The 16182-nt window shown below is 40.3% G+C and overlaps 1 protein-coding gene across 1 annotated transcript; it reads left to right on the forward strand.

The window, feature by feature from the left end:
- Window positions 1-459: 459 nt before the first annotated feature.
- MDM1 (Mdm1 nuclear protein homolog (mouse)) lies at window positions 460-10256 on the forward strand (the record flags this gene model as incomplete). Its single annotated transcript, XM_010134530.1, has 8 exons — window positions 460-498; window positions 869-1044; window positions 2429-2707; window positions 4958-5106; window positions 5227-5345; window positions 6477-6735; window positions 7810-7878; window positions 10150-10256. Coding segments are annotated over 8 exons (1197 nt in total), but the record flags the coding sequence as incomplete, so codon positions are not given.
- Between the last annotated feature and the right edge of the window lie 5926 nt (window positions 10257-16182).

The following is a 16182-nucleotide window of genomic DNA, read 5'->3' on the forward strand; positions in this document are numbered from 1 at the left end:
CCTGACATCGTCTTCTTACAGTTAGTGATGGCCTAGAAGGAATGATTTTAGTATTAAATCTTACGTTCAATAGCACGAAGACCTGCCAAGGAATCATCAGCTTCTTACTGAGATAAGACTAATGTATCTAGAGACAGTTGCAGTGTTTACAACATGCAAACTCAGTATTACGCATAAACTTAGATCTCTTGACTGGAAATTCGTATGTGGTGGATGTATTTTTGAGTGCTAAGGCTTAGAAATCTATTAATTTCCTCAGGGTTGGCAAAAACTGATGAAATACCAGTGCTGATGTATTTTTTTACAGCTTTTTACTAAATCTCAGGGAGGCAGCATAGAGCCATGTTGACAGGTTTTTAGTATTTAATTTCTTGCTTAGACTGAAATAAAGTTACAAGGGTGATAATAACACGGAGAAAAATAAGACATTTTAAAATAATTTTGTATTCCTCTCCCTAGGCATCTCAAAACACCCTAAATTCCGTGTGGTATATGGAGGTTGGTTGCATCTAAGTTTGTGTTTCAATGTTTGGAGCACTGTGTCTGAGCGCTGATGGAAGTACTAGTATCCAGCACTAAACTTATTCATAGTTGCTGCATAATTTTTGTGCTCATTGAATGAGTAATTGACAATTTTGCTTTGGCTTCATGGCTCAAACATGCTTAATAAATATACACTTTTGTTATTTTGCTTTCCTTTTTGTTGCATTTAGTGCAGCATGCAATGTTTGTGATGTGGGTGGCGCTGTATTATGATTAACTTGCCTTTCTCCTTTAGCTGCCATTAGCTGATCTAAATATGTTATAATAATAAAGCCTATTTGTGAACTTTAAACAAACATGCAACCTATGAAACCTTGTTGTGCAGGTGAGAGAACTTCGAGAAAGAGCAAAGGCTTATAGGCAACGCGTAGAGGGAACACACTTCTCCCGATACCATCTCAATCAGATTCTGTCCGATAATAACAGTCTTTGGGATGTGTCCTCGAATTCCAGTTCAGAAGAAGGCATCAGTGACAACATCAGAGCATTAGATCTTGCTGGGTAAGGTGGTTGTTCCTGCTTTGAAACAGAGCAAAATGCTGAATATAGGCTTAGTGTAGCTGTAAGCTTTTGGATGCTTGACTGTATTCAAGATGCTGTTGAACAGGATGCTAGATCACCTCATCTCATCCTCTTTCTCCAAGAAGGATGTTCTTTCCATGACTCTTCCAAACTGGGCTGTTCTACCATTCTGTGATAAAAAAAATTCTTTAAAACAGATGAAGGCATATACCTTTTTTACAGAAACATCAATTAATCTGTTCTTAAGCTGAAAACAAGGAACAATTCAGTCTTCTGAAAGAAGAGGAAGTTACTCCTTTATAATTCTCCTCAAATGCATATTGAGAGTGGCGACCTTAGTTTCATCAAGTCTGGAGGAATTTTGCAGAGTCATACTGAAGTAATATTATTCTTCCCACTGGAATGTTGTGAAATGTGTTCTGCCTACTTGGATGTTACCAATGTTCTTGTCAGGATTAATTAATCTTGTAGTTGACTCTTAGATTCTGTTTAGTTCTGAGGTGGAGACTTAGGAACTGGAGTGAATGGTGTACATCCATTTTCTCCTTTCTTTGAAAGCCATCAGAATGGGCAGATACTAAATCCCTTGCTAGGAAAATTCAGGATTAGTATTTTAGTAAAATATACAGACAGCTATTGCTGAAGCAGTGAGGAAAAAAGACTAAAGCCTTTTTTTTCTTTGAGATCTGATACTTAAAAAGAGAGCCTTGGACGCCTCTGTCTGCAGTGCACTGAGACTGCTGGATAGGCACTACTTGTCTTGTGTGTGGGAGAGATCTATCTATTTGCATGTCTGTAGCTCTAATGTGGGTCGGGGCGTGACATGTGAAAGAGTATTTATTACGCTCTAATGTGTGATGTTAAGTATGGTGTAAAGTTTTTGGTTTACTAGGTTGGTTTTTGCTTGTGAAACACAGATCCTGTTCTCCTTTTTGTGCACTGGGCTTATCTGCACTAATTTCTGCGAGCAACTGAGGGTTTAAGACCTCTAAGAGTTGTGCCTAAGAGGAGTCTTTTAAACGAGTTGGCTTCTGGAATTGTGCCATCAGACAGTCCCTGTGCATGGAACTAGTTAATTTTTGAGCACTTCTGATAATCTAGCTTGGTTTTGAAATTGGAAACAGAGCCCTGATTTTACATTCCATTTTTGGAAATGGTAATCCGGAAAGGGTTTTCACAGAATTGAGTTTGAAAATGGTTTGTGCTTAAACACCAGTTAAAACTTGACTGAAAATTTAACCATTCATCATGTCAACTGTATGATTTTTTTAACATCTGAGCTGTACTCCTGACAAAGGATTGAACTGGATGAATGTGTTCTACACACATGAGACAATGTAACGATGCTTTCTTTGTCACCTAGAGTTACTGAAAAAGAGACTGCACCAAGTCCCCAAATTCTGCAGCAACCTGACTCCAGAGAGCAGCCACATCAGGACAGCGCTGAGAATAAGGACATGTCAGATGCTTTAACTGTTCCAGTCAAAAGGCGTTTAGTTTGGGGTGAGGAAGAAGGTACTGAAGAAAGAAAAAACCAGCCATTGACAGAAGAGAAAGAAAACCAAGATGAACAGGCTGCAGTTGCGGCTCAGCAGTTAGAAGATAACAATAAGGGTGGCAATGAAAATAAGAAAATTGAAGGGTAAAACCAAACATTCTTATAGTGTATATACATAACCTTTTCCTCACACATCTCACAAATTTGCAGGTTAACTGATTTTTATTTTTAAACAGATTTACTTAAATAGTATGAATTGGTGACGTTGCATTTGTTTTTAACAGTATGATAAGGAAGGAATGAGATTCAAGACATTGAGCTGGTTGATGGAAACGGAGCTATCATTAAGAATACTAGTTTTCTAACTGACAAGACAGAAGTTTGTAGAAGCATGATCAGTTCTAATGGTTTTTTTTCCAATACTTTAAAATTTGCAGTATGGCCCTCTCAGAACAGACTGTTCATTACACAGCAGCCAAGTCTAGTGAAAATTAAAGCTCACAATTGGCTTCAGATAGACGGGGTAGGATTGATAGGACTGAAGGGACAGAATACGTGCTAATCTTCCATGTAAACATCTGTTTTTCTTTAAAAATCATGGGTAAAGGACTTGGTAGAAAAAAAACTGCTAGCATCCAGTAATGACCAGTGATAATGCTGCTGAGCACAGGTGGGAAAAAGTTGGAGGAGTATTTAGAAATAATGAGAGATCAATTCAGTATGTGCGTAGTATAATGCAATAGTACTGCCTTTGACAGCTGAAAGCTCCAAATTAAATCCAGTTACAGAAGTCTCTGGGTTTTTACTGTGTAAGTTTTGCACACTTATTTTGGTAGAGCAATGTATTAGTTTGACAGATACTTAAATCTGAACAACTTTGGCCCTTGTTACTATACCGTCTAGCATTTTGTATTCCTCTTTGAGTTTTATCATGGGTATTGCAGCACACATCAAGGTAAGCAATTGTAATTGTCTGCTTTGGGGATAATACCCTGCATGCAAAACTCAGGCAAAGAAAGATGGAGATGCTGAACTCAAATAGAAATTACATGCAGGCTTTCAAAACCGTCATCTTGAAAACCTTAAGTTTCTGTCTAATTCTAGAGATTACTTCATAGATGTGTCTCTGATTGACATGGAAGATTTTCTTTCTGTCATCCCGCAGTGTGGTTGCTCGTGTGCTGAGATCTGCTCTGGACCTGGCCATGCAGAGCAGCTTAACACTTACACATTATCTAAGTCTGCTTGAGAGTTAGAAATGAGGCATTCTTTAGATGTCCTAAGAGCATGTCTAACCTGCACTCATAGCATCCAGTTACTTGCACAGGGTGGGTATGCCGCCTCCTCATTTTGAAATGCATCTGGAGGAAGAAGACAAGTGGTAGTGCTGATTTATTTAATAACCTGGGGGCTAGAGCGGTTACATAAATGTGGGATACTTGGTTTCAGTTCCACCACATTGACTGAAAAGAGTCAAACCCACATTCTGACTTCTAAGGTGGTACCAGGTTCGAAATTTTTCTGGGTGAGTACTCTTCCCTCCCATTGAGTCTCTGCTACTGTGCAGCAATACGTTCAAGGTTTATTGGAACATAGGGAGCCTGAATTTGCAGTTTGAGACTCTTTATATATTTTATCCAGTTACAGAAACTGAGGCTCAAGAGCTGGAATCCAGAACTCCCCATTGCAAGCAGACGTATTAGTTACAGGCTGTTGGTGTTTTATGGCCCTGTCTTGTCTTGTGCTTCATTGTATGAATGTATGAGGGCTGCAATGAAAGGAATGCCTCCTATTTTATCATGTTGGCCCACGATGTCTGAGGCAGGCGCTGGTGGTCTGGCAGTAGAGTTTGAACCTTCCCACCAATATCCCGTTAAATTTTGTTGCCGTGTGACAGACGGCAGCAGAGGGGTGGTGTGACAAAATGGTGTCTGACATGGCAGTGCCTACGAAACAAAGGTGTGTCACCGAATTCCTCCATGCAGAAAAAATGGCACCCGTTGACTTTCACTGACACTTGCTGAACGTTTATGGAGACCAAATGGTGGCTACCAGCACAGTGAAGCAGTGGGTGGGTAGCATGTTCCAGCAGCGGTGACAGTGACGGTGGGTCACCTCTTCTGGTGCAGATTTTTAAACAAGCACAGCACGCAGGCTCTTGTTCATTGCTGGTGAAAATGCACAGCCAATGGGGGTGACTGTGTCAAAAAACAGTGTTTTGTAGCTGAGAACTTATTCTATCAAATAGCAGTATTGTGCTCTTTGTATCTCTTGTAGATTCCATGGAAATAAATAGGAGGCATTACTTTTGGAGCGACCTATGAATTAGAAGCAAAATACTTGAGTGTAAGACTCCTGAGTCCTTAGCTTTAATAATTTCCTATTCTTTTGCAGTGAGAATGCCTTAGTACTGAATTCCTCTGCAGCTGTGTCAGATTCTTCATCTGTATCCTCGAGGATGGGTGGCAGGCTTCCTACTCCGAAGCTGAGAGCGCTTGGTGGACCTCAGAGGACTCATCATGATCTCACTACTCCAACTGTTGGTAAAAAGATTTCTAAATCCAAAGCAGAATTTGAAGAACTAAAGAAAAAAGACATGTATGAATTAATTTATTAGGTTATTTAAGGTAATAAAGCATTTTTCATCTTCTCCACTACAATAGGAGGTGCAGTTCTAGTGTCTCCCCCTAAATTGAAGTCTTCAGCTTCACAGCAGAGAACACGAGGTTTAGGAACAGCTAAGCATGGTGGAAGGGACACTTCAAAAAGAAAGTCCTTACGGGTAAGCCAGAAAAAAGACTTAGCATTGTGCATTTTAGGCATGTGCTTTCTAAGTAATTGTAAATAATTTATTTAATAAATCTTTTTCTTGAATTGTCATTTACTTACTCTTCTAAAATTCTCAGCATCTGTGATTAAAAAAGGATGATGTCTGAAATAATTTTTGGGGGTTATCAAGCAAAGGAATTGAGACTGTTGGAGTGAAATTGGGTGGGCTCTGTTTTGGCTTTTTGTGCTAAATGCACAGGATCTGGTTTGTGTTTTGTTTTGTGTTTTTTTTTAAAAACCAGGTGCTCTCAGGAGCTTTTGATTTCCCTGTAATTTCTGTTAATTGCACTGTAGCTTGTCTCTGGCACAGCTCCAGATTCCTTGACTTGAAAGAAATTCAAGAAGGAGTGATTTGGTGCCTGTGTACAAGATAGGTGAATGAGCCATGGCAGTTTTGTTCTCCCTTTCCTTTCCTTTGCAGCTTGCATAGCTACTAAAAGGAAACCAGAAAGATTAAGGAGTTGTTTAACTCTCTTTCTCTCAAAATTGTGGGGCTTTTGTCAAGTTGTGCTTAGTCTGTGTTCTACAAAGGCAGCTAGCATTTCAGTGCGTACTTCCTCATCAGTAAGTTCTGTAACAGAAGCAGACACAATGACATGAGAAGTTGATCATAGATTCATAGAATGGTTTAGGTTGGAAGGTACTTTAAAAGCGATGTAGTTCAACCCCTCTGCCATGGTCTGAGACACCTTCCACTAGATCAGGTTGCTCAAAGCCCTGTCCAACCTTGAACACTTCCAAGGAAGGGGCATCTGTGACTTTTCAGCTGTTGTGGTGTCTCACCATCCTCACAGTTAAGTTGGTTTAAAACCTAAGAACACAGTTTTTTGCTGTGAAGAAAATAAGTTTTTGGTTTAACTTGACTAGATTACTTTCAGACCAAACTGAACACTTGTTATTCAGAACAGATTTTCTTTAAGCTGTCTCACAAGCTTGAAATACTTACTCTTCTAGTACTCTCATAAGAAGTGTAACAGTGTAAAGCCAACGTTTGCTGCCTTTGTGAGGTTCTGTACTGGAAGGTTGTATGTGAAATGTTGGGGCTTTGTGTTTGTTTCCTTTTTTCTTTTCTGTTGTGTTCTAGCCTGATGTGGAAGTGGAAGCTGTTTCACTCCTTACTTCTCCACCTGCTGGGCTGGGAACATTGGATCCCGTGCCACTTAGGCAGGATCAGTGGCCTCCTAACGGTGTTTCTGATAAGCAAGTTCCCCTTGCTTCAGCCCGCCAAGAGTGTTCCTCTACACCTCCTGTGCTGAAGTCAGCCAAAAGCTGCTCTATGCCTTGCTGGAGTCCCTCTCCTCGTATTCAAGGCACCCTCAAGGATCCAGAATTCCAGCATAATGGTGGGTTTTGTGTATTAACTGTCTGTGTCAGAGTGCTGCAAGGTAGAAATGGCTACTGTGTGGTGTTCAGGCCAAGAAAGTGCTAAGTTTGCTGCCTTACAGACTTGACAAAGAATGGGTTGTTTGTAAACAAAAGCTTTTCTACTGTATGTCTAATCTTTCTGAGGAAATGTGCACAACTCTCCACCTTAGTTTCAGATTCCATTAATATCATTGTATTCTAGTAGTCTAGTTTTGCCTTATTAATTTAAGTAACTACGGACTAATTATGAGAATAATTTGATTTAGCATGAAGAGTTGTAATTTTTAATCTTTAGACTACAACTGGATGCTGTGACACTTTGCTAGCTGCAGTTACCAACGCCAGTATGTAACTGGGGACCTTTATAGGGTAGTAGTGTTTTGCAAGAGTTGTGGATTTCTGAGAGATAGTCTCCTTAAATATTTCTGTAGGAAGTGGGAACAAAAAAGCCATCTATAAAAGAATTATTGGATATTGAGAAAAGCCATTTCTTGGCTGAGAAGGAATTTTTACTGGAGCATTTAAAAAATTTTTAACAGTGTTTAGGGATAATGGGGGCATACATTTGAAAAAATAATAATTCACCCTTTAGTCAAAATAAAATCTGTATGCTTAAGTCTCCATTCTAGAAAGACTTTATGTAGCTGCTTAAGGTCCTGCAATTCTCAGTCCTTTTATTATAAAGATTAGCTTAATGAAAGCAGTATTTCCATTCTAGAATGGAACAAGTAGGTTAAGTGGGATGGTGAAATCCAGAGAATTTCCTTGGAAGGAGGTTAGAGTTGGTGCTGTGTCCTAGCTCCGCATCCTGAATGCAGTTCGTTAAGGAACTTTTATCATCTACCAAAGGTAGGTGCCTTGAGAAGAACACGGTGGAGTAAGTTTATTTTACCTCCGCTTAGATTAAAGGAGTATGGTGGAGTTTTTGGTGTGTTTGCTATTTATAAGACTCATGTTTTGGAAATACAATTTCTTACATGTTCTAACATGAAATATTACCCTTTGTCTATTTTGAAATGATTCAAAAATGTGCCTTTGACTTTTTGTCTTAGGGAATGTTGGCAATCCAAAACCGAGGTCTTTCCAGTTACCCCTTCAGGAAAGAAACTATAATGATGAAGGTATTTCTCGTCCCAAAGTATTGTTGTATATCATGTATATTACCTAGATTAATTTTCCCTTTTGTACTAATGTGAGAGGTCTCCGAATGCAGTTAATACAGGTTTATGTGTTTGCATGAGTAACTACTGCATTGTTTCATCAAAGTAATTTGAAAATGTTCATCCTAGTAATCTGAAGCTTGAATATGAGGGTATATTCTAGTATAAATAAACCATTAAATGCTGCTGAAAATTAAATAGACCATTGTGGTTCAATATGGTTAATACAGCTCGCTCCATACCTAAAATAATTTCCTCTCCACACATTTTTTAAGCCTTTTCATTGATAGCAACAGAAGTAAACTGCAAAATGATCACAGCCCAGGTTGAAGCTGCAGTAACTTTGGATGCAACTTAAAAAGTACAAAAAATGTTAAGGATTTTGCTTGTGAGACTTCTGCACCAGATATAGAGCATACAGTGATTCTGCCAACTTTATTTCTAACACCTGTTCATCTGCTTAGTGTATTAGGGGTAATTAGAGGTACTTATGGCATCCTTGTTGTTACTCTGATTGCTGTTTTAGCCTTTTTTACTTTTTCCTGGAAAGTTAGTCTTGGGGAGCAGCCAGTGCACAGCCCACTAGTGCACCTACTTGGCCCGTTTGTGGACAGACAAACTTCCAGTAGTGCGAGTCAACTAAAGGCGCTGTAGCCTTATTAGCTTGAGGTGCTTTACATTGTTTCTTAGTGTGCTATATGAGGCTGAGCTTGGTGTGGTGCTGTGTAGTTGCAATCAGCTGTGTTTGATTCAGATTAGAATATGGGCAGAGCAAGGTTATATCTGATTGCAGTTTAATTATAAATACACCACAGAGAAACCAGAAGCTTTTTTCTGTACCCTGTGCGCTTGTTTGCTCTTTGTTTGCTTGGTTTTAACCAAGGTTTAGGCTGATTCTCTATTTTACTCATTGCAGTTGACTGGAAAATGTGTGGGTTGTGCAGATGGCTCAGCCAAGCATCTGTGTATCTACATAAAACATTCAGAATCCTATAGTACTCTGCAGCTTCCCACAAGCTTGCTGCACACTGATTAAATGCAGTAACTGCTGATTCTTCCACTTTTTTTTTTCCTATGAGCTGGGTGATAATGTATGAGCTTTCAGAAACAGGTGCAATATGCCAGCTCACAGGTATTTCATATTTGTGTCCATATTTGTTCATGTACATACAAACCTGCGAGTTATTCCAATGACATGTCTGTCTGCAGAAGTGTAGTTAGCAATTTTCTCGTGTATGGGAATATAGTTGTTAGGCATAGTGTGTGAGCCTGTTACGGGCTGTTCGGATCACCGTATTTCAAGAATTAAAAAGTGGTGGTGAAAAGATAATTGAAACACTGACAAAGTACAGATCCTGTTAGGATTGAGGTGTGGAATTTTTTTGGTTTTTTCATTGATGGAGGGCTGGAAAGTAGTGATACAGTTCTTTTTAATCTATTGCAGGAGAATGGGTGTAATTAAGGTCATTGTTTTGAAGGTAGCATCTTGACAGAGCTATAGCAACAGTATAAAGATTAATTATGTTAAAGAAGTATAGTGTGCTTTATCAGACAAGCAACATCCAAGCTGCTTAAATGCAGTTCTGCGAGGTGTTAAGTGGACCCTGGATTCAAAAGGAAGACCTCTCAAAAGTACAATTTTAAAGCATGCTTCTTGTTGTCTTCGAGTTAAACTTCCTGTTTTCTTCAGAAGACACATTTCTTTTAACGGCTTGTGCCACACTAGTGGGTTTGGCTCAGAAGGGCTCTTTCACCAACATAGGTTCTGCTACTTCAGTTACGTTGTTCTTAGATTGTCTTTGCTTGAAGCACTGGGTTGCTATCATAAATACGTTATTATCAGAGTCTGGTCTATACAGACTTCAGTGGCAGAGGAACGATTTCTGAGGTTTTCTGACACATGCTTTCTGAGCATAAATGTAAAGATGACTTAGAGCGTGGGGCAGGTCCCAGGTGACAGTAGGGATCTCATTCTGGAGTTCGTCAAGAGTTGGGCATGTAGCTGTCTTAAATTTACCTAGCATCCTAACTAGCTTTCTAGCGAGGTTCTTCTCCTGCATGTCGGTTACTAAGTAATAGAATTAAAGTGGATTGTGGTACTATTCTAGCATCCATTGCGACAGAGAGCATAAAAAGATTTGCTCTTTCAAAGTTTGCCATGAATGTCAGCTGTGTTTTAATACATGTGTTTAATCTTCGTATTTCCTTTTTCCTTTGTTGCTTTCCCCACAGATGACAGATTGTCTCAGATTTCTGCTCGCTCGGCAGCATCTAGCTCACTTGCATCTCAGATACTGGAACGAGCTCAGAAGAGAAAGGATTTTTGGGGCAAGACATAATCTCTCCCACTTGTTGCATAGAAACTGTTCAGTAAAATGATTTATTTTTATCGTTTGTAGAGTACTTTTTAAAAAATTGTGATTGTAGATATCATCCAGCATCCTTTCACTTATCACTAATGTGGCCCAACTTTTAGGACTTGCCATACTAATTTACAATTTCAGTGTGTAAACCAGTGTTGAAAACGTTGGTCCTTTTTGTCTGTAAGTTATGTCTTAATTCACGATGTCACAACAGCCATGTGGGTTGTTTTTTTTTTTTTTTACAGCGGCCCCTTTTGAAACTGAGATTTTTTTTTTTTTTTAATGCAACCTGTGTGTTACTTTTCAAGGAATTCTGCTGCAATCATGAAGTATGACCTGGGACAGTATTCAGGAGCAACACCATTCATGAAACACCTCAGTTCCTTGATTTTAAGTAGCTCTCTTAAAGGCAACATAACATATTGGTTACGTTACTGTATGAACTGTCAGTACAATACAGTGCTGTAACAAACAGTTACTTTTACTACTTACTGCTTTTAACCTGTTACCAAAAAATTCTTACTATTTCTTAACGAAGAACATGGAACATACAGGAGTTTCTAAGAAACAGGCACTAAGCATTAGGTTTTGTTCGTTGTCCACAGTTTTTTGGCCAGGACAATTATTTGGATTCAGTGTGCATGGCACTTCAGTCCATCAGATGAACTAATGTGAACTTTGTCTTTTTGTGGGCGAGACTTCTGTTTAGTGTTACTTTCGACTTCTCTAGAAAAAGCAACGTCAGCCACCTTAAACAGTGGCATTCCTCAGCCCCGCTTCGAACTCAGGTATTTAGGAGTAGTTGATCTCATAAAGTAAACTCAGAATGTTTTTTTCTTGACTTTGACATTTTAATTACCTCTCCTCCTAGTTGCCTGTTTCTGGAAGACTGACATACTGTTATGATTGTCACAATGAAAAACGTGTGTGATTTATGCTGACAGCTTGTTTTATCTTTCGAAGTGATGCCAGCAAGTTCACAACATGAAGTAGAGGAAATAAGTGGCTGGCAGGCAATTTGCTGCTTCTTGTGTGGCTTCGGGTTTTAATACTACTTAATTTGGAAATTTTATACAAGAACAATTTGAATTTTGTACACAATTATGTATTTATATTACTGAAAATAAAAAAGGTTGTTTGGTTTGTTTCTATTCAAGTTATGCCAGAAAAATTGGTAGAGCCTGTTATGTTGACATGTTTCTCTTTAGTTCTGTTTCACCTGTTCAGCTGGAATATCTGTGGGCTTTCTAAAGACAACGTGTCACCTCGGAACTGATCTTCAGAAAGAAGAAGTTACTAAAGCTAGATATGTTGATATGTGGAATTGTGTCTGGCTACAGATACTTGGAATACCAGGGCAGATGAGCGCTACACAGACAGGCAGAAGGCTGCAATGCCCAAAGGGCCAATCCCCAACAAATGATTTAAGTGATTGAAAGAGTGAGTGCTATCCAGCACTGGTTGTGTTAGAAAACAGTGTCCACTTCTTCCAGAACTGTGTGTTGCAGAAGCTTCCTACCAGGGGAGTTGTTTGAAACAAACCAAGATGTTTTATCTTGAGGTCTTCTGGGATTATTTCGTGGCATGCACTTAGTATGTAAGTTACAATTGGTCAGAAATTTTCTACTGAAAGGGAAGCTGTATTTGTATGCAACAGCCTGTATGCAAATTGCCAGCTCTCTAAAATGGTAGTTTTATAGTGGAAAACTGGATGGCTAAAAAATGGAAATATTTCTGTTAGGAGGGAATGTTGCCACAGTGTATTGTGAGTGGGTTAATTTGGGTGTTTTCTGTCTACATTTTTCATATTCAACACGTTCTCATGGTTCTCATGGCCACAAGCTCTCATCATCTGATACTTCTTCTCTGTGGTACCTGTAGTTTGAGTTTTATGAACTGTGTCCTCTTTTAAAAGCTTTTATTTTTGTTTTTCTATGTTTGCCTAGGATTCCTGGCAGCTGTCAGAGTTTTTGTGCAGGCCTGATTTTGAGGCCAGTAAGTCATAGATACTGTAAGAGCTGTGTGCCACTGTTGCTTACGGTATTGCACCACTAGTGTGGTGCATCTGGGTAGCTCTGAGTTTGCTAGATGAGTGCTCTATGCTACATGTATATTGATTTCTGCCACAGAGACAATAGATGTGGTAAAGGAAGGAGGCATTTTTTGTTTCATGGGAGTAGAAACTCAATTTAGAGATGAGTATGGAAGCCCCACTCATCATAATGACATTATTTCCCACCTGAAGAAATTTTAGCTTTTGCCTGAAATGGTAATTGAATTTTGGACAGAAGTATTTAAGGGAAATGTAGACAAAATGCCTTCTTTGAGTAATGCAAAGCTTCTAGATGGTGCTTTTCTGTGGACTTCAAGGTAGACATAAAATACTTCATGCCTGCTTTCTGCTGTTGCTGTTTATCTAGTTCAAGAGGGGGTTTTGGTTTGTTTTTCCAGCTTTCAAATATGTTTTCCTGTTGTGTTTTCCAGCAAGCTGAACATGGAAAAAAGGTTCAAAAGTGCTCCCTTTATTAATAATCACAAGTGCGTGCTGTACAGTGAATGTGCATTGTTTTCTGTCAAGGAAATCTTAGAAGCCTTGAAGTGGAGAGACCAAGTAGATAAACAAGAAGGAGGGCGGTTGCCAATAGGAGGTCAGTCTAAGGAATAAACAACTTTGGGAGCTTGTCAACTTAAGGTCAATATTTTCAAAACCAGCACATTAATAATGGACCCAGTCAGCAAGTGTTGAGTATCTGCAGCTGCTGTTCCCAGGTGGGGTATACCTGCTGGGTGAACCTTACTAACGGGGCTTCACAGCTCTCAACCACCTCTACAAGTAAATAACCTGGTTCTTCCTCACTGACTGCTGCCAGCTGGGGAAAGGCTGTCCTTTACCCAGTATTACTGCCAATAAAGCGTTCCCCCAGCAAGCCCACAAAGAGCAGACTTGATGCCAGTCTGTCTCTTCTCAAAAACTTCCCGCCTTGCCAGATCATAAGCCTGTTGCCTGGCTGTGGGAATGAGAAGCCAGCTCTGAATTTCTTCTGCTAAGTCTTTTTTTCGATAAGAATGGTTAGTGGCCTACGGGTTGAAACAAAGATCTCCCTGTTCCCAAAGCTGTGCTTGCTCTAGTATCCTGCTCTTCCGCTCTCTGGCCAAATCACTTGTGGAATGACTTCAGCAGAAGAGGTGAAGCATCTTTCTCAGCACTTAGGCAATCCCTCCAGGGAGGTTTGGTTGCCCCTGGGCATGAGGAGGGTTTTGAGGATTTAGCTAAATGCTTACAGTAGCAGCAAGGTAGTATTTAGGCACTTGTATGTTTTTGTGGCTTTGGGCTTTCATTCTTTTCACAGTCTCAGTTTGCAGTGCATTTAAAACGCTCTACTTAAAATACTGGAATTATCCCTGAAACCCTGAATTGAGCAGTTTGAGAATTTGTTGGGACTACCCAGCTCTGCAGGGAAGTTTGGGAGGACATCTGGCATTGCGGCTAATCCCAATTTAAAAAAATCCTGCTAAAATGCATTAGTTTTGCAATAATAGCTTGTTGTGCTTTCAAATTTTAATGCCTCACTGAGGCGAGTTGTGAACCGTAATGTAAAGAATATAAATGTCATTAACCTTACAAATGTAAACAGTCAAGTTTCTTTAGCCATCAGAGCTAGATGGCTTTTAAGGAAGGCTTAGGCAACAAAGCGTGCTTGTGGGACATACAGTCTGGCTTAAGTCCCAAGGTCGCCCGGGGGTCTTCCTGTGATACTTAAGTCACTAGGGGTTTGTTGTTGTATGGGGATTTTTCAGCCTTTTTTGATGAATAGATCCATGTCTTCTGTAGTGCGCATACGGATCCTTATGTAGTAAAGTAACAACCTCCTGAAAACACGTTTGCCTTCACCAGTGCCTTGCAGGTAGGCTGCGTCCTGCCTCTGGACCTAAGGGCTGCAGGATGAAACCCAGTCTATGTTGCAGAAAGGTGAAAGGAAGTGGAGTTACTTACCAGCCACCAGCTTTCACCTTCACTCACAAATTCTTCAAGTCCAGGTACTAAGATGTTTTCCGTATCTGACTCTTGGTGTCATTGCTTTCTGCCAGATAGCAGTGGAAGAAAAAGGGGTTTGCAAATGCTATCCGTAATGCTTGACGAGCATGGTCACTGGTACTTGAAGATGGGGCAGGAAGCACAGCTGCTTTGAACAATTTAGAGTGCCTATTTGCATAATGCTGTTTTACTTCATTACATCTGCCTGTTCTGCAAGGCTGAGCTAATGTTCTGGTATCGGAGCAGTTCTTACTGTCTGGTAAAATTTGTCAGCAAAGAGCCCCATGACCATCTGATGCAAGTGGAAGTTTTGCTGTGCCCTTGTTGGCAAAACTTTTAGCGTAGCCTCAAACAAAAGTGTTCCATTACACAGATGCACACAGACGTATGATACACAAAATGAGCCAAATGGTAACTTACATGTGAAGTGACCTAAATTAATGTCCTGATTCCAGGAGTTATTCAAAACTTTTGCAGACAGGAGCCTTGGGAAGAGTGGGGAGGGCAGTGGAGCTGCAGTTAACTCTTTCAGGTGCAGTCAGCTCTTTGTCACTGGGTTTCAATGCAGAGCAAAGCCAAAGTGTTACACAGCAGTCATCACAGAGCAAAAGCTAGAGAGAGGATAGTGGATGGTAGCTAACCAGAAAACTCCAGTTTCATAGAAATCCAAGTTTTGTTTTGCTTTTTGATCTGAGTTTAATACTGTGTTGAAGAAGTATATCTGGAGTTCCTTATTAAGATGTGAATGAGCTTCATAAATATTCTGGTATTTACTACAGTTCAGCTGTGTTGGGTGTGAGCTGAATTTGTGAGGTTTCTGTTTGGCAGGCTGTGTTCTAGAGAAGTTTGTGGAGCGACGGAGCCCTGCCTAACAGACCTGAACTTGGCGTGCTGAACCTGCCGCGTATGGGAAGAGTCTTGGGAAGCTCTGAAGGATAGCGCTCGGTGGTCCTGCGGCATCTTGTTAGGGTGGAGGACTGAGAACTGCACAAGATTCACCTGGAGACTGGCAGTCCTTTGGGAAGGCGAGCAAGGCCTGATAGTGTTTATAGCTTGCACACCTTTTGTTGGATCAGTTTATTCCATTCATGGGGCTGGAATAAAAGAGTAAGAGCAAAAGCACTCATTTGCTGGCATGATCTTTATCTTTCCAAGGGGAGCTGGGTGGTACAGTCATGGCAGCAAATCCTCCTTAGTGCAGACAGTTCTTCAATGGAGGAGAAAAGGACAACTGAAGCTTCTCGCTCCCCACTTCCTTCAGAGGTTTTGATGAAGTTTTCTGGTAAGCACTCATCAGCTTGGTAAATGTGACTGATTCACATTTACCCCAGCTTACCTTTCCTGAGGTAACTAAGGCAGTGACGTGTGCAGGCTTTGAGTGGGTCCCAAAGCTTTTCCTTTAAACTGTGTTTACATCTGTTACACACACATATTGTATATGTGTCTGAGTATGCATATACATACGTGTGTATATACATAGTAAAGAAATAGGTTTTGTTCAAGGTGACTTTGTTTAATACTTTCATGTGTTGGAGTGTCTCCAAAGAATCTGCTTGAAGACTTGAAGCAAAATAGGAATGGCTGGCAGGATTCAGAAAGCCTGGAATTCTGTGTTTCTCCCTTCCTAGGTCCCTTTCTGGTCACTTTGAGTGTGACACACATGTGCGGGCACCTGCAGATGCACCCTGTTCTGAAGAGCCAGGTGCCCAGCTCTCACCCCCATGTCTCTTGTGGGGCTGGGGAAACCTGCTGAGGCTTGGTGTCCCCTGGTTGAAGTGGGTCTATGGGTTCCCAGAATAGTGCTCTCATGAGGAGCGTGCTTTTTGTGTTTCCAGTGGGAAGCTGACTCCAGCCTATTTACGTATT

Source organism: Buceros rhinoceros, unplaced genomic scaffold (assembly GCF_000710305.1).
Source record: "Buceros rhinoceros silvestris isolate BGI_N320 unplaced genomic scaffold, ASM71030v1 scaffold8494, whole genome shotgun sequence".
NCBI classification, from domain to species: domain Eukaryota; kingdom Metazoa; phylum Chordata; class Aves; order Bucerotiformes; family Bucerotidae; genus Buceros; species Buceros rhinoceros.